The sequence below is a fragment of the Chaetodon auriga genome, chromosome 6 (assembly GCF_051107435.1).
Source record: "Chaetodon auriga isolate fChaAug3 chromosome 6, fChaAug3.hap1, whole genome shotgun sequence".
Classification (NCBI taxonomy): Eukaryota; Metazoa; Chordata; class Actinopteri; order Chaetodontiformes; family Chaetodontidae; genus Chaetodon; species Chaetodon auriga.
In genome coordinates this window covers 21096937-21113491 of record NC_135079.1, presented here as the reverse complement: position 1 = coordinate 21113491, position 16555 = coordinate 21096937, and the positions used below count along the sequence as shown (strand labels likewise).

Below are 16555 nucleotides of genomic sequence, written 5' to 3'. Positions count from 1 at the left end.
GTGGACGACCGCTCTACTATGATGCAAAGCTTAGAATTTTTTAAAGCTGCATCAACCAATTATTTTGCTGTTCAGGAGGGAACAGAACAAGCTCAAAGCATGATATTGACATGCTGTTACCTTACAAAGTTAGAATGGCTTGTTAGGAACTTGTGAGGAAAAAGTTCTTTATTTACACATGCAGCAGACACAGACCAATGTTAGCAGTCATTTGGATGCTATTCTTTGCCGGCCATCCGATGAATGTATGCCCAGCATTCACTCTCTCTAGCTGCTCAATGCCATGCTATTTAAGACCGAGTTGTGAACTGTTTATCTGCCGTTTGGTTCAGGACAGACATACACAGTGCATATGCTATTTCACATGTTGTAGCCATTCAGAGTGAAGTCTTGAGTCCTCGACCAGTGCTGGTACATTAAGTGCAATATTGTTTAACCAAGCAAATAATCAAAGATACTGACACTGTTAACGTTATGAATGGAGGTCCAGTGATTCATGCTAGCCATTGTTGAAATGTCATACAAAATATGATTTATGCTAATCAGGATGCTAGCTACCTAAGTACACATCAGAACAAACAACAGACATCAGTGCATGCATTGTCTTACCATGTGCTTCACTACATGATTATTAGTATTAGTACTATATAGTCATTATCATGCTAACCAAGCCACTAACCCTGTTATCATCAAACCTACTGATAATTATGGCTGTTTTTCAAATTTAACTGAGGATGGTTTCAAAACGAATTTAAAGCCAAAGAACTCATTGTATTTATTTCAGTCACAGCAGCAGAAATACAGAGACTATGAGCAATGGGCTGCTGACACTTAGAGCAGGACAGCTGCAAACCAGACACCAACTGAAATGATCCAAACACAAAATCGGTAATATGGGTCAAAATAATAGTTTTAACAATAATTTTCAGATCAAAAACAGTAGATACTGTTACAAATAGAGAGGTATTACTGATTAACTAACCACAAATGATTGTGTTTTGTGTTTGTGCATGCATCTACATTTATGAACATCATCAGCACTGAAGATATGCGTGTAGGAAGGCCATTATGAGTGTAGGTTGAGGAGCTGACGCACAGATGGAGATGAGAGAGGAAGGAGGCAGAAAGAAGAAACACACAGGTGGAGGCAGACAAAGAAGAAAGGTGTAGAGTTACAGACATAAGACGAGAGAAGGAAGAAAGAGATGAGAGGAGGAGAAAGGCAGGGTGAGAGATTAAAAGGGCAGAACAACAGAGGAATGTAAAGAAAGGGGAAGAGTCGGAGAGACGCGGCGCTGCAAAAGAGCGAAGCAAACAAGAGAAGAGACAGAGAGAGGCAGCGTTTCATGTGAAGCAGTCAGTCAGTATTTGTGAATTATTGATAAGCAGATCCTTTACAATATTGAACTGAGCCTGACCCTTGGGGAACAGCCATCAATAGAGAGAGGGAGAGTGGAAGAAGGAAAGAGAGAAGGCAAGAAATTGCCTCACAAAAATCTGCCTGAGAGCAGCTAGTGTTTTTCTCATATAGCAGATGGTATTTTTCTGACATCTGTGGATTTTCTGACGTCCCTTTTTTTTTTTTTATTGGTCTGCTTTTATTTGTCCCTTGATGGACAACACTTAACTCGAGGTAGCCCAATAAAAAGTTTCATTTCGCAAATGCTGAGCGCATCGGTTCATTAGATTCGCGACGGAACACAAGAGCAAAGAGCACGAGCGCTCGTGGAGCTCGCTGAGTGAGAACAGTTTGCTTGTGGACGCGATCAAAGTTGAGGCATCAAGAGAAACAGCAGCTCTTCGTACTGAGCACAATACATTATGAATCCGACATGCTTCATGCACTCCTCAACTGCTGTTTCTTCCATCTATCATTTAGATAATCACTCATATGAAGTGCAGGATAGATGATATTTTAGTCACACTATGAGAAAACTTGGTATAGTTTCACTGATGTTGCATCATGCTCAATTCACTATAATCAGTAATTTATAACTGCTCCCAGACGAGCAACTTACTTTCTAAGAGATTGTGAACGCTGCCAGTTCATGTTTTCTTTACGCTCTGCACACACGGCTGTGGCTTAAGTCAATAACATTTTGGAAACTTTTAACTGCAGTTATTGCCGTATTTATGACCTGGAAATATTACTTTCTGCTCGCGTGGTGTTCTGTGAAAGAACCTTCTGGGTTTAAATATTTAGGAGGTACATAACTGTTTTGCCATCTAGTTTGTCAAATCATTGAAGTTCAATATCTTAGAAGTGCATTCTCTGCAGAATAAACCTCATATTTTCCAGCCTCATGATTTCTTACAGATTGACAATTACCTTTTGTAAGAGACCTTTTGCAAGGCTGTCTTTTCACGTCAAGCAGCAGAACACAGCACAGTGTGCGTAATTCATTGCTGTATTAATTCGTCATAGAAGTGAATCAAAAAATCTGTGGAGGAAAATATTTAGTCAAACATGTGGTCCCAGGAGCCACGTGCATGCACAGTTCAGTGTTAGGGTTAAGTTACAGTAATGTACCACTGTATTAATAAGGTAAGATTTCAGTAATATTACATTTGCTGCAACAGGTACTGCCTGTTCTGAACAGACACGTTACAAACACGAACAAAAAGTAACATTTGCATTTTGGAACAAAAGTGAATAAACCACTCAGTGCGGTGTGGCATGATGGGAAATGTGTGCTGTCGCTATAATGACCAGAAAACACTGCAGAGTCACCTCCTGCACAGACAAGCCATGACATTTGTTAGCATGACTGAAAAGTCATCACAACAGGTATCAAGTGTTTCATTTATGGACACTTGCATAGAGTGCAACTACATGTGAGGTCATTTGTTGCTCTGTACATATAATCATATAGATTTTGTTGAAATATGGTTGTCATACACGTGATTTTTTTCAGCAATACACATGTTGAAAGGTTAGTCAATCCAAATTCTGTCCTAAATAATGGCTGATGACTCTGGGCTTTATTTCATTTGCCGACTCCCCACCCACCTGTGTTTGTAGATGACAGCCTGTAGAACACAAATATTTTATTATGGGCACGTATTTTCATCCACACAACATTACGTTACACAACATTAGATATACAGCATGTCTATATTATGTCTAATATCAGTTCTCACATCATTTCACTGCTTTCAAACCGTGTACAGCTGTGTTGTTCCCACATTGTACTTCATGTTCCTATTGAATCAAGCCGTGACCCCCTTAAGAAGCCGCTAAAGGGCACAGTTGAGCCTGTCCCCAGTAATGCTGGCTCAGACACTTCATTATGTGTGTTGAAAATGTATATACCAATAGAGGTGATTGATTCTTTAGGGAAAAGCTTTGTGTGGTCCACAGCTTTGCTTTGTAGTGGTGTCATTATCTGTAGACGGAGGAACAGATATTACTCAGAGCTGAATTATGTAAATAGAGGGAATCTGCGATGCCTCCGTTTGTAGGGAGCGGAGGTGTTTCATTGTTGTTGCCCCTCTTGTGTAGAGATGAAATGGGTGTATTTTAGCATGAAAAACTCATCAAGTTTAGCTTTGATATGAATTGCATTTGCACAAGCGCTTTATTCCTAGCGCTCCAGTCTTCTGCGCTCTTTGTCTCCATGCAGCGCTTTCACTCACCACATCCTCTGAGGTGAATGACTCGGTGATTGAGCGCCTGGCTGACAGATTGCCCGACTTGCCGGCCAACCTGCTGACTGGCTGTCTGATGGTTTTCTGGCTGACTGGCTGTCTGACCGACTGATTAACTTGTGTTCCCACCTTAATAGCAGGGAATCAATAGTGTGGTCCAACGCTGCACTCCGCAGAATGACAGACAGGCTGACTGCTGAATTGAGGACAAGGTGCTGGAGAAATGCCAGATATTTGTCTGTGTGTATATGCGTGCATACGTGTATGTGGGCACGTGTGAAAGATTGCAGGAACAAGGATGTGTGTGTGTGTATGTGTGTGTGTCTATGTGTAAATGCTCTAGCTCAGCTTCTGTGCACTTAGTCTGAGCTGTACTCCTCAAGGGAGCCGAGAGGTAGAGCACAGACTTTTAAATACATCTGTTGGAAGTCAGTCAGGAGGTCGAACACTACCAGAAAGCCAATTGACTTGGTTTTCAGTGACGGAGGTAAGAAAGATCATTGTGATTACTTTAATGGACCTTAAGGTCTTCTACTGTGCTACATACAGTAAAAGCCATCAGCGAAGTCCACTATGACCCGTCCCCTCTGCTATAATGTCCCATTAGCAGCCCACTGCAGCAGGCAGTGTAAAAGCTGAAGACATTAACGCCAGCACTGCAGAATGCATGCTGTTTCTGACAGCAAGAACTGTGGAACCGTGACGGATCAGTGTATTTTCTGCAGTGCAGTCAGGCCATGAAGGTCGTCGCTGCATGGACTTCTAACACAGCTTTTCACAATAGACACAAAGTCAGGTCTGCAGCAGTCTTTAAACCTGCATAAAGTGATTGTTTTGCCCACTTTTTACCATATAAAGCAAATGTGTGATTCACACATCATCCAGCAGATCAAGAGTCACATTGGCATTCATATGGAGTCATGGCTGTGTCCACCTAACAAATGTAAGTCTGCTATTCACTCTCTTGTTGACTCTGCATCAGCTCCTGAGGGACTCTTAAACTGAATGCTCTGCTATGTTCACCAGCTAGTTGCTAGTTGTGTCTGTCTGCCATTTGGTGATGGGCAGGCAGTGCACAATGGGTTTTTAGAACTTTTTCACTGGAAACAGCTGCCTGGCTGTAAATGACGCTGATGAGAGCCTTAAGGGTAACTCCAAGCAGGAAAATCGTAGACGGTAAACAAAAACAAGTGAAAAGGCTCCATAGAGTTGATCTTTCTCTGTCAGTTTGTCACTATGAGCAACCCCTTTCACGCAGTCATTTGATCCACTGTTATTGAAAAAGTATTCATCTGAGCAGCTTTAATGTGTCTTCTTATGCAGGCAGATTAGCAGACCTACGCTCAAGTTGTCTCGCAGTGAAGCATTTCCTCGAGCAGAGACGGATCTCCTCCGCTAAATGAATGACTGCCTCCTTTGTTAAAGCAAATGAATGCACGATTCTGAAATAAAACCTCAGAAGTCTTGAGGGGGAAAGGGTTGTTTTTTTTTTGAGACTGTGACCCAGCTGACATACCGTCATGATCTGTCTGACACAGCTCAGCAGATGGGAGTTATGAATTGATGAGGAGCCATCAACAGTTAGCACCTCCATTCATTTTGTGATCCTTGAAACATTGTTCTTCAACTTAAAGTGTTCCTCATTCACTCTTATCACTTGGTAGTTCAATAACTCTCTTGATTTATTGCTGTCTTTGTATTTGTGTGGTCCTCTCTATCAGAGATCAGGTCACTGTAATCCGAGTTTACAGCTTTCAGATATACATGTTCAGTTAATGTACTTAATTTTCCTCTTAAATCATGAATTAATCAATGAATTAATCAACGGAGGTGGTGCCCCATATAACTCAATGAGTGCTTCATGATAACCCTAAAGTCTAGTAACCCTACACATATCATCTCACAGTGTGAAAAATTCAGCAGGGTTTAAGTGCGAGGCAAAGCATTAAAGTTGTATCAGGAAGTCAGAGCCAGTGAAAGGCTAAAGTGAGGAGATAAGTTTTTAGCTTTCTTCTGAAAACATCCAGCGAGCTGCTTCTCTGATATCTGTAGGTAGTGTGTTGAGGAGCTTTGACGCGTAATGGACAAAGGCTGCATCCCCACTTTTCTTTTGGCTGTTGCTGGAAACCTCCAGCAGACCAGCAGCAGATGATCACAGTGTTCTTGAAGGAAAATAATAAAAGAGGGAGTTAGCAATGTAGCTTGGTCCATTAAGAGCTTTGTATGTGAGGTGGAAGAACTTCAAATCACCTCTGAATGTCACAGGAAGTCAGTGCAAAGCAGCTAAAACTGGACTAATGTGCTCTCTGCTCTTGGTTGTGGTTAACAGCTGAGCAGCAGAGTTTTCAGTGAGCTGAAGTCTCTCAGTGTTTTTTTTGTCTGGAGGTCAGTAAAGAGTGCGTTACAGTAATCGAGTCATCTTGAAATGAAGGCATGAATCGGTTTTTCAGAATCTTTTTGATTTCTTAATGGTTATACTTTAGTGGCACTATGTTTCTATGGTGAAAGTATTTGTCACTTGAAGCTTAGATCAACACACGAGGGGGGTGAGAGGGACTCACTGACAGTCGTGCAGAGCTCAGATAATGTAACACAGGTGAATTTTCCCATGGTTACATCTTTTTTTGCAGGGTTTGTTGAACTCATAGATGCAGACAAAGAAGACATAAAACACAGAGAGGGAATTACTAAGAGAATAGCTCTCATTAACAAATGTACAACAGACCACAATGCAGTCAATATTTAACGATAATAAACAGGCAGTTTCAACTCATTCTGTCGACCTTTTCCTTTCTTAATAAAGAGGTTCTCTCATGCTTCTCTGAATTGGATTATGAGAGGCATCATATTACACCTGTCTCACATCAAAGTGCTCTTTATGAAGATCTGAACTTTGTAAACGGGATTCACCAGGTCGATCATTAAAAAATCCAATAGGATTTATCTCAGTTCCTAACCCGGCGCAGTCTCCTATTTCACTGATTGGCCTGCGATCGATAGAAACAGAGGTTAACTGTTGCACATCCAATATGTGAATCTCACAGAGATTCCCTCTGCGCGCGCGTGTGTTTGTGTGAGATCGTGCTGTAAGTGCGAGTGTGGACAGTTTGTTCTATCTAGTGATCACACCTACACACGCTCTCACGACCGATATGTGGACAAACTGCTCTGCGCTGTGGCAGCTGTGCACACAGACAAGCAAGCCCAGAGAATCGATATCTTTTCAGTGAGCTGAAAGCCTCAAGGAGAATGTGACCGTGTAGCTGTTGTACACAGGCTTGCTTTTTATTGTACAAATTTGTAGTGTAGCCAACCATTCTCATACAGAATGTAGAGTTAGCAGCAAGACTGAGCATGTGTAGAAACGCTATGTTCAGTGGTACATTCAGTTCTCCTCTCATGCCTCTACTGTGTGTGTGTGTGAGTGTGTGTGGGTGCATGTGCGTGTGTGTCCACTTGTGTAATTGAGGGAGATGTAAAGCATATTGATTTGAAAGTAAAGCAGGCTTCCTGAAGCACACAGCCAGTTTGACACAAATGGATTTAGTCTCCTGTCTGCTGGAGCTCAAGCTCATTAAAACATATTACTGGTCTTGCCATATAACTAAGGAGCTTCTTTGGGTGCCAGCCTATTGTTCAAGAAGCTAAGATGCACACACACACACACACACACACACACACACACACACACACACACACACACAGGTAGGGGCTCATATTAAATGACAGTAAGGCAAGCCTCTTATTCAAAGCAGCGGTGTTCAGAAATACAGTGTGCACACACAGATACCACACAAACACACACACACACACACACACATACACACACACATATTTTGTATTCCAACAACATCTCTTCTCTGTCTCTCTCACTTCAGTTCACTTCAGCCTGCTATATTGGCAAAAATATAAAATCAGCACCATCACCAAAACATTGAACACAGAATGGATTACAACAAGAGAAAGCTTAGCTTCTCTGTAAATTTACAACAATGCAGTTTTTAGTGTTTTGAAATGATTAATCAAAATACTTGACCTGATTAGTTTTGTTGATTGTTTCAATGATTGTAAGACTAATTGTGATGAGCCATAATTTGACCTTTAATGTGAAAAGGTAACATATTCCAAGTCCTGGCACCACAGAACCTTTAAGTGACTACAATCTATAATTTTCTGTTTACACTGGATGAAATGACTGCTTCTATATGAAAGAGTTATCTGGACCATCAGCTTTACAGAGCATGTTAGCATCTTTCTGCTCATTGTTTTGGGTTTCCAACTTGCAACTTCTCTGTTGTGGTTCAAGAAATCATTGCATGTTTAAGGACCAAGAGTTCCACCAACAGTGCGGAGGCGGTCTGATCTGATCACTAAAATGATATATTTAACACAGATGTTTTAAAAACAACAACATTATGTGGTGCAGATATGATTATTAAGAGCCTGCTCTAAAGGTCGCATGACGCTGACGGCCTGAATTAATCAATTCTTCCACACGTGGCTTCTCTCTTGGTTTACTTGATGACTGAGGCACTTACTCACGTGTAGGACCTGGAGAGCACTCCACTGCTGCAGTGTGGACCCTTGCCCTCTGTCCACTGTATTAAACTGGTTCTAATTTGTGATTACAGGCTGTGAAATTCAAAACACAGAGTCAAATATATAGTGGCCATGCCTGACAGCTGATAGGCCTGCAGCTTTGCTGTAAACTGGCTCATAATTTTTACAACTCCTCCAGCAGCTGGAAGGGTGTATGCTGCAGATCCAGAGCGTCAAACTTTACCTAACCAGGTTATTGGCAGTTAAACCATGGATACAGAGAACTCTGACTGGCTGTTCAGATTGCAGTGTCGTGCACTTAAATGCGGCCTGTTTCGTGTTTGTTGTGTGGCTGTATTTAGATGTGTTCTAAATCCAGTCTAAGATGATCTTGTTTATGTTTGTCGACAGGTTGTGTTCAGGTTACGTTCTGTAGCCAATATCGCTTTAATTGAACTGAGGCTTTTCTGGTCCCTGAGGTCTAAAACTGTGTTTGCGTCAGCCTGCAGAGGATTTGAAATGACAGCTGTTCTCGGTTGAATATTTGGACACCTCAGACATAAATTCCCTTTGGTAAACTGTTTACACCGAAACATAAAACCAGGCTGAAATGTTGCTTTACTGACTCCCCCTGGTTAAAGTCAGTCCCACCTCTGATCACACCCTGAACCAAGAACTTCAACCACTGGGGGTCAGCAAAAGCCAGGATACCGGTCAGAGTGGCTCCAACTCTTATTCCTCTTTTTCTAAATGACCCGTACTGAAAAGAGGAGAATCTAATCCTAAATAAATGTGGACACGACATGTCCATATTAATGCAATGTTTAGTTGTGTTGACAGTCTGTAAATGTTCTACATTAGTGCGAACATCCCTTGAGTGAAGTAGTGGGTGGTAAAAATGATTAGACTGCTTTTGATGGTTTTTACGAGCCAAATTAATTTTTTGGAAATGGCAGATGAGAGTAATTAAACATTGCTTTTCAGCCTGTGTTCATCTCCAACGCACATTTAAATCAAGTGGGGTGGGCAAGAGTGGTGTTGTCAGTGAGTTAGGCACCCCACTTGGCTTGCTAACAGTGAACAGTGGGTCACTAAAGATAAGAAACTGAACAAGTAGGACAAAATAGACATTAAAAAAAGATAGAAAAGCAAAATCTAACGTCCCCCAGTGTTAGAGCCCAGTCGGGAGCATCAGTATACATAACGAAATTTAAAATACCAGGTATAGCTTTTCTCATATAGCTAGTTTTGATTTTGCTTCGCTGTTTTAGATATTAAATGTGTTTTCCTCAGATGTCCATCAGATTCAGACTCACAATTTCCTTGCCTTTCTTTCATTTAGACGTCCAGACTGACCCAAATATCAAACACATTTTAAATGAAATCTGCATGGTTCTCACTGAGAAGCTACTCGTCCTCTTCTTCAGGTGTCGTTGGCGGTTACATAAATGACCCTCGCTCCAAGCAAAGGTTCACTGTCACTGTCTTTGCCTACAGTTTAATGTTGGTCATAGGTTTAGCAAACAATAGCCCAGAACTTTCGGTGTTCATGGTGTAAAAGTGCAATAATAGACTTGGTCTCAGTAATGATGGATGATGGGATGGGAATACAACACCAAATGGAGCATCATTCGTCACCTGTCTCATCCAGCCTCACCTTGTTGTGCATCAGTCACCTCCTCTCTCTGTCTCTCTCTCCCTCCCTCCCTCTCCTTAGGGTGGCCCCATCCAGAACATGGAGTCTCAGCGTTGTCTGGAGCTGGTGGAGAGCAGGCAGTCTGAATTCACTTTCCAGCTGGCCATTCAGGACTGCACCGATCAGAAATGGACCATCACTAACATACTGACTGTCCTGCCACAGTGAACGCACAGACACCAGTCAGCTACTTTGTTTTGATGGACTAATACAGTAAGCGAGGAGGTTCAAGTGAGGAACTCCCCAGACCGGAAAACCAAACTGACCCAGACCCGAGATGGACCATCGTAGAGTCCTGGTGCACGCAAAAAGAATTCGAGTCTGATGGCCAAACTTGCTGACCTAAGCAGCGAACTAAGTGTCCAAAAAATGAGCTTTCAATACAGGACCTATTTTTAACGAGAATCTGCACGGGAAACGATGTGCTTCAATCAGACACGGACCATCAGTACCCTAATAACCATTTTATACCAATGACCTGAGAGAAGAGACACTCACAGATGGTGCAGGGGCTCTTAAAACTTCCCACTCTGCAATCGAAATGAGAAATATGGTGGCTTGTTCCAGGAGACGGGCTCATCAAATCATGTAAGCACTCTGGTTATTGCAGAAGCAGGCCTGGGATGTACTTTGGGTCCCCATCTGCAGTTTAAGACAGGGCCCGTACTCCCTGAGTCTCATCACACAATCACCATAACAAATTGAGTGAGCGTGGTTTCAATATGTTTGTGTGCAGAGGGAGAGATGCAAGATGAGTGACTGCACTCGTTCCAGAAAACTCCAGCAATTGTGCAACACAAACTAGCTGATTTGTCACCAAAAAAAAGTGAGAAATGGACAATAAACACTGAGTGATTTAAAGTGGCGTTGTGATAGAAACTGTTTCCCTTCATAAGTTTCAGATTGTGCTTTGGAATTCATTTGAGAAGCAGAGCTGCCGAGCTGTCACGCTGGCACGCGCCATATCTGTGAGTTCAGACAATGAGATTCATCCAGAGAAGAAGATTTTAGACTTCCTAGATAATGTTACACCAGCATGCAATGTGACTCTGGCTCATGTGGCATAGGTGATGTTGAAAATGTTGGGGTTGGAGACGATGAAGCACACCTCAGGAGCCCCATCCCAGGTCTGATTTCAAGGCAAGCACATGTCTGATAAAAGCAGATAAGAGCTCTCAGACAGGTGGTCTCAGAGCAGAGGGTCAGCGATGGTCACAGTGGGCTGATGTGACAATATGAATACTCAATCTACTGTTTTAAGTTATTTTGGCCAATTTAAACGTCATGTTAAATGTTTTATGTACAAGATGTCAGTCTAACACGTCTGCAGACACCCTCACAGTCCTGAGAAGATGTGGAATCAGGCAGTGTGATTTGAAAAGCCTGTGTGGGGGTAGGATGGATGTGCAGCAGCTTTAACAGAGCAAGAAAGTCCAGATTATATATTCGCTGTTCTATTTCAGGGGTCAGAGCACTGATTTTGAATTTCAAGACTTAAGGCTGACTCCAAACAAAACCTCAGCCAAGAAGAAGGTCGTGCTGCATTCATGATCCATGATTCTTGTTGGATAATGTCAATGTCAAGTCATGTTAACAAAGAAGGAAAGCGCTGAAAAAACCATTCCAAAGTCTAACAATGAGACAGACATAAACACTTGAGTCTGTCCTTGTCAGCAGCCTGTATGTTGTTCATCACTACATGTGGGATGCTGCTATCAGTTGTGCACGTTGTGATGTAAAAATTGAAATTATATATTACATTATATATTAAACATTACCTGGAAGTATTTCAGCCTGCAAATTTACAGGATAATTCTCAGGTCTAATTTTTTGGGCCGTCATTTCTGTCAGTAATGGGAATGTTGTGCAAATAAAGGTAACTGGTGAACAGTAGCTGGAACAAGATGATATCGCTAAACATGAAGAGTCAGGTGATAAGACAGGTGTGAACCAAACACCCAGGTTAGTCAGACTTATAGTCAGACTGATTATTCAAATAGAATACAAAGACAAACTGTCATAAACATCATTATCCTCGAAGCATCGCAACTCAAACTCCACCATCATGGAAATTGCAGCACTGTGTTACTGTGTGTGTTAACCTTTCCGTAATAAACAAATTTCTGACTTTGAGATGTTGACGACAGCCAGTTTGAGGGACGCTTTGTATCAATCCTACATCGTCTCATTTCAGAAGGAGGTGCAGTTACAGCCTGCTAGTCTTCAGTCCTCTGAAGGACATGTCTTCTTAGGACGCGGCCCTTTAAATGCGACCCAGCTTGTCCTTTTCATTCTCCACCCACGCAGCTGTTGGTCTGGTCCAGCCCCTTCTGTGTTGATTTCTTAAAAGGTGTGCTGGGAAACGTAGAACCTCACAACTGAATTGTGCAGAAGTAGAATCAGATGATGAGTAACATAAAAGAAATGGAATGAACACAACAGATGGATGTTATATCATCCATAACAGATGGATGTTATGTGACAGTGGAGGAGCATCGAATGATCCTTTAAAATTCTGCTGCTGCGTCCCTGAACCAGTAAATACGCTGGTGTGTGTGTGTGTGTGTGTGTGTGTGTGTGTGTGTGTGTGTGTGTGTGTGTGTGCCCGTGTGTGCCCTATTATTTGTCATGTTCTGTAAATGCTTTTTCCTTTAAAACTGTGCATCATGGTAATAGTTCAACAAAGGGGGTTATGAGCAGGTAAACGGCCATTTCTACACATCTGAAATCCACAGCTAACCAGGGGGAGCATGCAAACAAAATGTCAACAAACAAAGAACAGTACCTTCCTCTCCTCTCCTCATTCACTTCATCCCAAGAAATTTGGCACACAAAGCCATGTAATTAGTCAGTGTTAGTCATGCATCTGGGCCTGACTTATGGAGTTTAAGGTGCTCCTCGATTCTGAGGACATGGGACAGACAGACGGGGTATTTGTGACTGAGACAGTGTCTGGATGTGGTTTTCTATGTATGAGAAAATGTTGCTTTTGCTGATTTGACACTTGCATATACTACTGCTAAATAATTTGCTCTACATTTACAGATCTCCAAAAGTTACACACTGTCATAAAGCTTTTCATTAAATATAGCCGCTTTGCAATCAATCTCCAATTATTCAAATCCCCAGCCTTCACCAATCTCTATCAATAATTCAACATGAAAACCGGGTGAGGCCATTCATTATTAATGTGGCTATTATGTATTAAAAAGTTTTCTTTTTCAATCACAGCCCGCTGAGGTACCAATAACACAGCGCTAAAGCAGTGGTAACTTGTGGAGGACTGGAACTGTATGTCTTCTATCGGCTACTGTGTAGCATCTGTTACCAAACCTTCTGTTGACCTTTTCTTCTTTTTGTGGCTCAGGTTTGTAGATCCTGAAATCTTAAAAGTATCTCAATTTTTGGGAAGCTGTTAATACATCAAGTCATGGAAATGTCCGAGCTATTTTATTAGTGTATTTAAACTGGATATTTATAAGTACCAACAGTAAAAAATGATGATGGCAAACTCGTCCCGTGTGACCGTCTCTTATCACCTCTGCTAACAATGAATACTCAGTCAACACATTTGACAGCGTGAGAGTTGGTTTAGCGTGCTGAAACGTATCGTCTGTCCTCACAGGGGATTACCAGCTTGCATGCAGACATATTAAGTTGCATATTAAAGGCTTCACCACTTGGCAGCGCGCAACAAGCTGCAAACACAATATTGCCATATTGAAGTTGATATGGGGAATGTGTTAGCACACCCAGCAGACATGGAGCCACGTTAGCATTCTTTAGCTGACAGATGTTCACCGTTCTTCACCAGCTGGGTTTGACACTACAAGTGACCTCTGTCACATTAGGCTACACGCAGCCATTTGATCTATTGTTCATACAAAATAATGACAAGTGCAGCTTTGAAGTAGCAAAATTGAATTAATTATCATGCAGGAAAATGGTCCCTTGAGGTACATTATGAGGATTATTATTACTCATGTATTAATGTGTAAGTAGCATTTGACTGCAGTAGTCAGTCAAGGTGGAGTGAATTTTAATTCCTCAGTGTACTGCTGGGCAGTTGAATGCATAACGGTGAATCATAATGTCTGATGACAAGCTGTCAAAGACAGTAAATGTGCTGTATTTCCCTCTAAATTTGGTGGAGCAGAAGAATAAAGGAGCTTATACTACAAGTAAAGTACCTCTAATTTGAACTTAAGTACAGAACTTGAGTTTGTGGGCGTTGTTAGTTCCCCACCGCTGTATAAGACTCACAATACACTGATCCTGTCATCAGAATATTTGTCATGACGATTTGAGAAACTCAAATTTTAGCACTTTTGGTCAGTCCTTTCAGTTTTTCCAACAGCAGCACTGACTGAAAGCAATCATTTCTTTCATTTTGATATTTGACAGTTGATAAATGCGTACAAAAATACTTGACAAACTGTAAAGTCCTGACTTTCTATCATCCCCTCGATTGTTTTCTACCATCTTTGCAATCGCTGTGTGAAATTTCTAATATAACCACCCATGGCCGCCTGGTTAGGTTTTCAAAAAGGGGAGAAAATTTAAAAAGGATACATAATGAGCAGGGGGTCCTCAGCCAGAAAAACAAGTAATCTAAAAGAAATTTCTTGCATTTTCACACCAGCCAGCCTCTTGGATGAATCGTTTTGACTGAGTGTGTGATGAAAAGCAAGAATGCATCAAGAACAGTATGTGACTGGGTGGATCAGGACAGGAAATGGCTACTGGGCCATCATCAAGGTCATCACGTTTATTTTTAAAAAGACAAAAAATCCCCCTGATTGAATAATGGGGATGCATTTGCTCCACGTGCAACCACCTCGTCATCTCACAGTCTCACCATCTTATAAGTAAGGAAGTAACTCTTCCATGAAACACGTTTGGAAGCAGCTGAAGACAGAAGGCTGCGCCTAATCAAAGTGAAATCTGAAATGACTGCATTCTCATTAAACAGAGTTCCAGAGTTGTTTGCCTGCATCTACTAAATTTTATATTAGCTGCAAAGATGCAGGTCGCTAAACAGAGCACAGACATTTTCCTGAGTGTCTGCGTCTCTGCTGAACTTGGAGTTTGGCATCATGAAACATGTATGAGATGGCACTCTCTGAGCACCACTGACATCAATCCCAGTAATGCTACTGTTTACGCTCCCGCTGTCTCAGAAATGGCGTTATTTCCACACACACACACACACACACACACACACACACACAAACACACACACATTTCACAATTCCTGTCATCATTTTTACAACAAGGAAATGAAACAGGTGGATTTTGGGCCAAAGCATTCTATGTAATGACTCTACAGTAATGTCCTTATGAAAAGGTGGATGTGTTCCACCATGTTTAACAATGAAACTCACAGGACTCTGACTTTCTCATTGTATCATTATTTTTATATATTTGGGAGCAACAAAAACAACTGACGCTCATTAGTTTGATTAAAAAGATCTGGTCTCAGCTACAGAAAGGAAACTGTTGTGTCATTTTAACGACCAGCTTTCACAGACGTGAAATACTTTCAGCTGACTTAGACAGATGACTTGATGTGGACTTCTCTTGATAGACATGAGACTTGAGCTGCCATCAAAGACTTGAAACTTGCCTTGAGACTTAATTCAACAAGAGCTGAGACTGTATGTGGCCTCTCAGTTTATTTGAGACTTGACGTGAGCTCTGCTTTGACATGACTTGGTTCTTGCCTGGGAGTCTCTTTAACCCCTGAAATTTCCAAGAAACGTGCATGACTGACTTTGAACTGAGGAGTTGCTAAACCTTTGACAAGACTTGAGTCTCGGTTCTAATTGACTTGAGACTTTCTTTGACATGACTGGGACCTGAGCTTAACTCAATCAACTTCAGACTTGACTTGGTCTTGTTTCAAAGGACTTACAAACAGCTGGTCTCCTTGAAATTTCCCAGAATATGTTCGTGACTCACTTTGCTTTAAAGAGCTGCTAACCCTAAAAAAAACAAAATCCATCTATGTGAGTTTCAGTGGAGGGTTTATCATCTCATGATGGACTGAATGCTTAGAAGATTTTCCACTGAGATGAGCATAAAACTCTAAAGAAAACACTGAAACCCAAAGAAGAGCACAGTAAACTCTTACTGATGCAATCTGTCCTCTGTAGTTCAGCTAAACTGGGGGCAGATGTGTGGCTCTCTGCAGCCTCTGAGGATAAACTAATTACCACCTCCAGGCAACATCCTACTCTGTCGTTAGGCCACTGAAGAGCTGGATGGACTCTCTCTTTCTCTCACTCCCAGCTATTCCCTCTGTCATTATCCTCTCTGCTGGCCCTCCCTCTTCCTCTCACTCATCCTCACTCAGACCTCTTCCTTCCTTCTCTTTAATTCACTTTTCCTCCGCTTCCTCCCCCTCTTTTAATAGCTGCCGTTATAGAGAGGATGCATCTTCACTAAAGAGGGATCCATCTTTTAATGCAGTGCCTTCTTAAAGGATTGCAGTGATGCATGAGTATGCCCAGGCATCAAAACAGCTTTACACTTTGTCTCTATACGCAGTGAACAGCGGAGGACGAAGTGTTCAGATGCTTTACTTCAGTTAAAGTGCTAATACCACATTGTGAAAATGCTCCACCACAAGTGAACATCCTGCATTCAAAACCTCACTTAAGTAAATGTCAG

The 16555-nt window shown here is 41.7% G+C and overlaps 1 protein-coding gene across 3 annotated transcripts in view; it reads left to right on the top strand.

Moving 5' to 3' along the window:
* Positions 1–13457, top strand: part of LOC143322276 (polypeptide N-acetylgalactosaminyltransferase 18-like) — a 148240-nt gene extending 134783 nt beyond the window's left edge. For 2 of the 3 annotated variants that reach the window (XM_076733378.1, XM_076733377.1), the window contains exon 11: positions 9905–13456. In XM_076733378.1, coding sequence (XP_076589493.1) covers positions 9905–10051 — 147 coding nt within the window. In that variant the 3' untranslated portion in view covers positions 10052–13456. Of the gene's footprint in view, positions 1–9904 lie in introns of all 3 variants that reach the window. The other variant, XM_076733379.1, reaches the window with a different exon arrangement.
* Positions 13458–16555: the final 3098 nt, after the last annotated feature.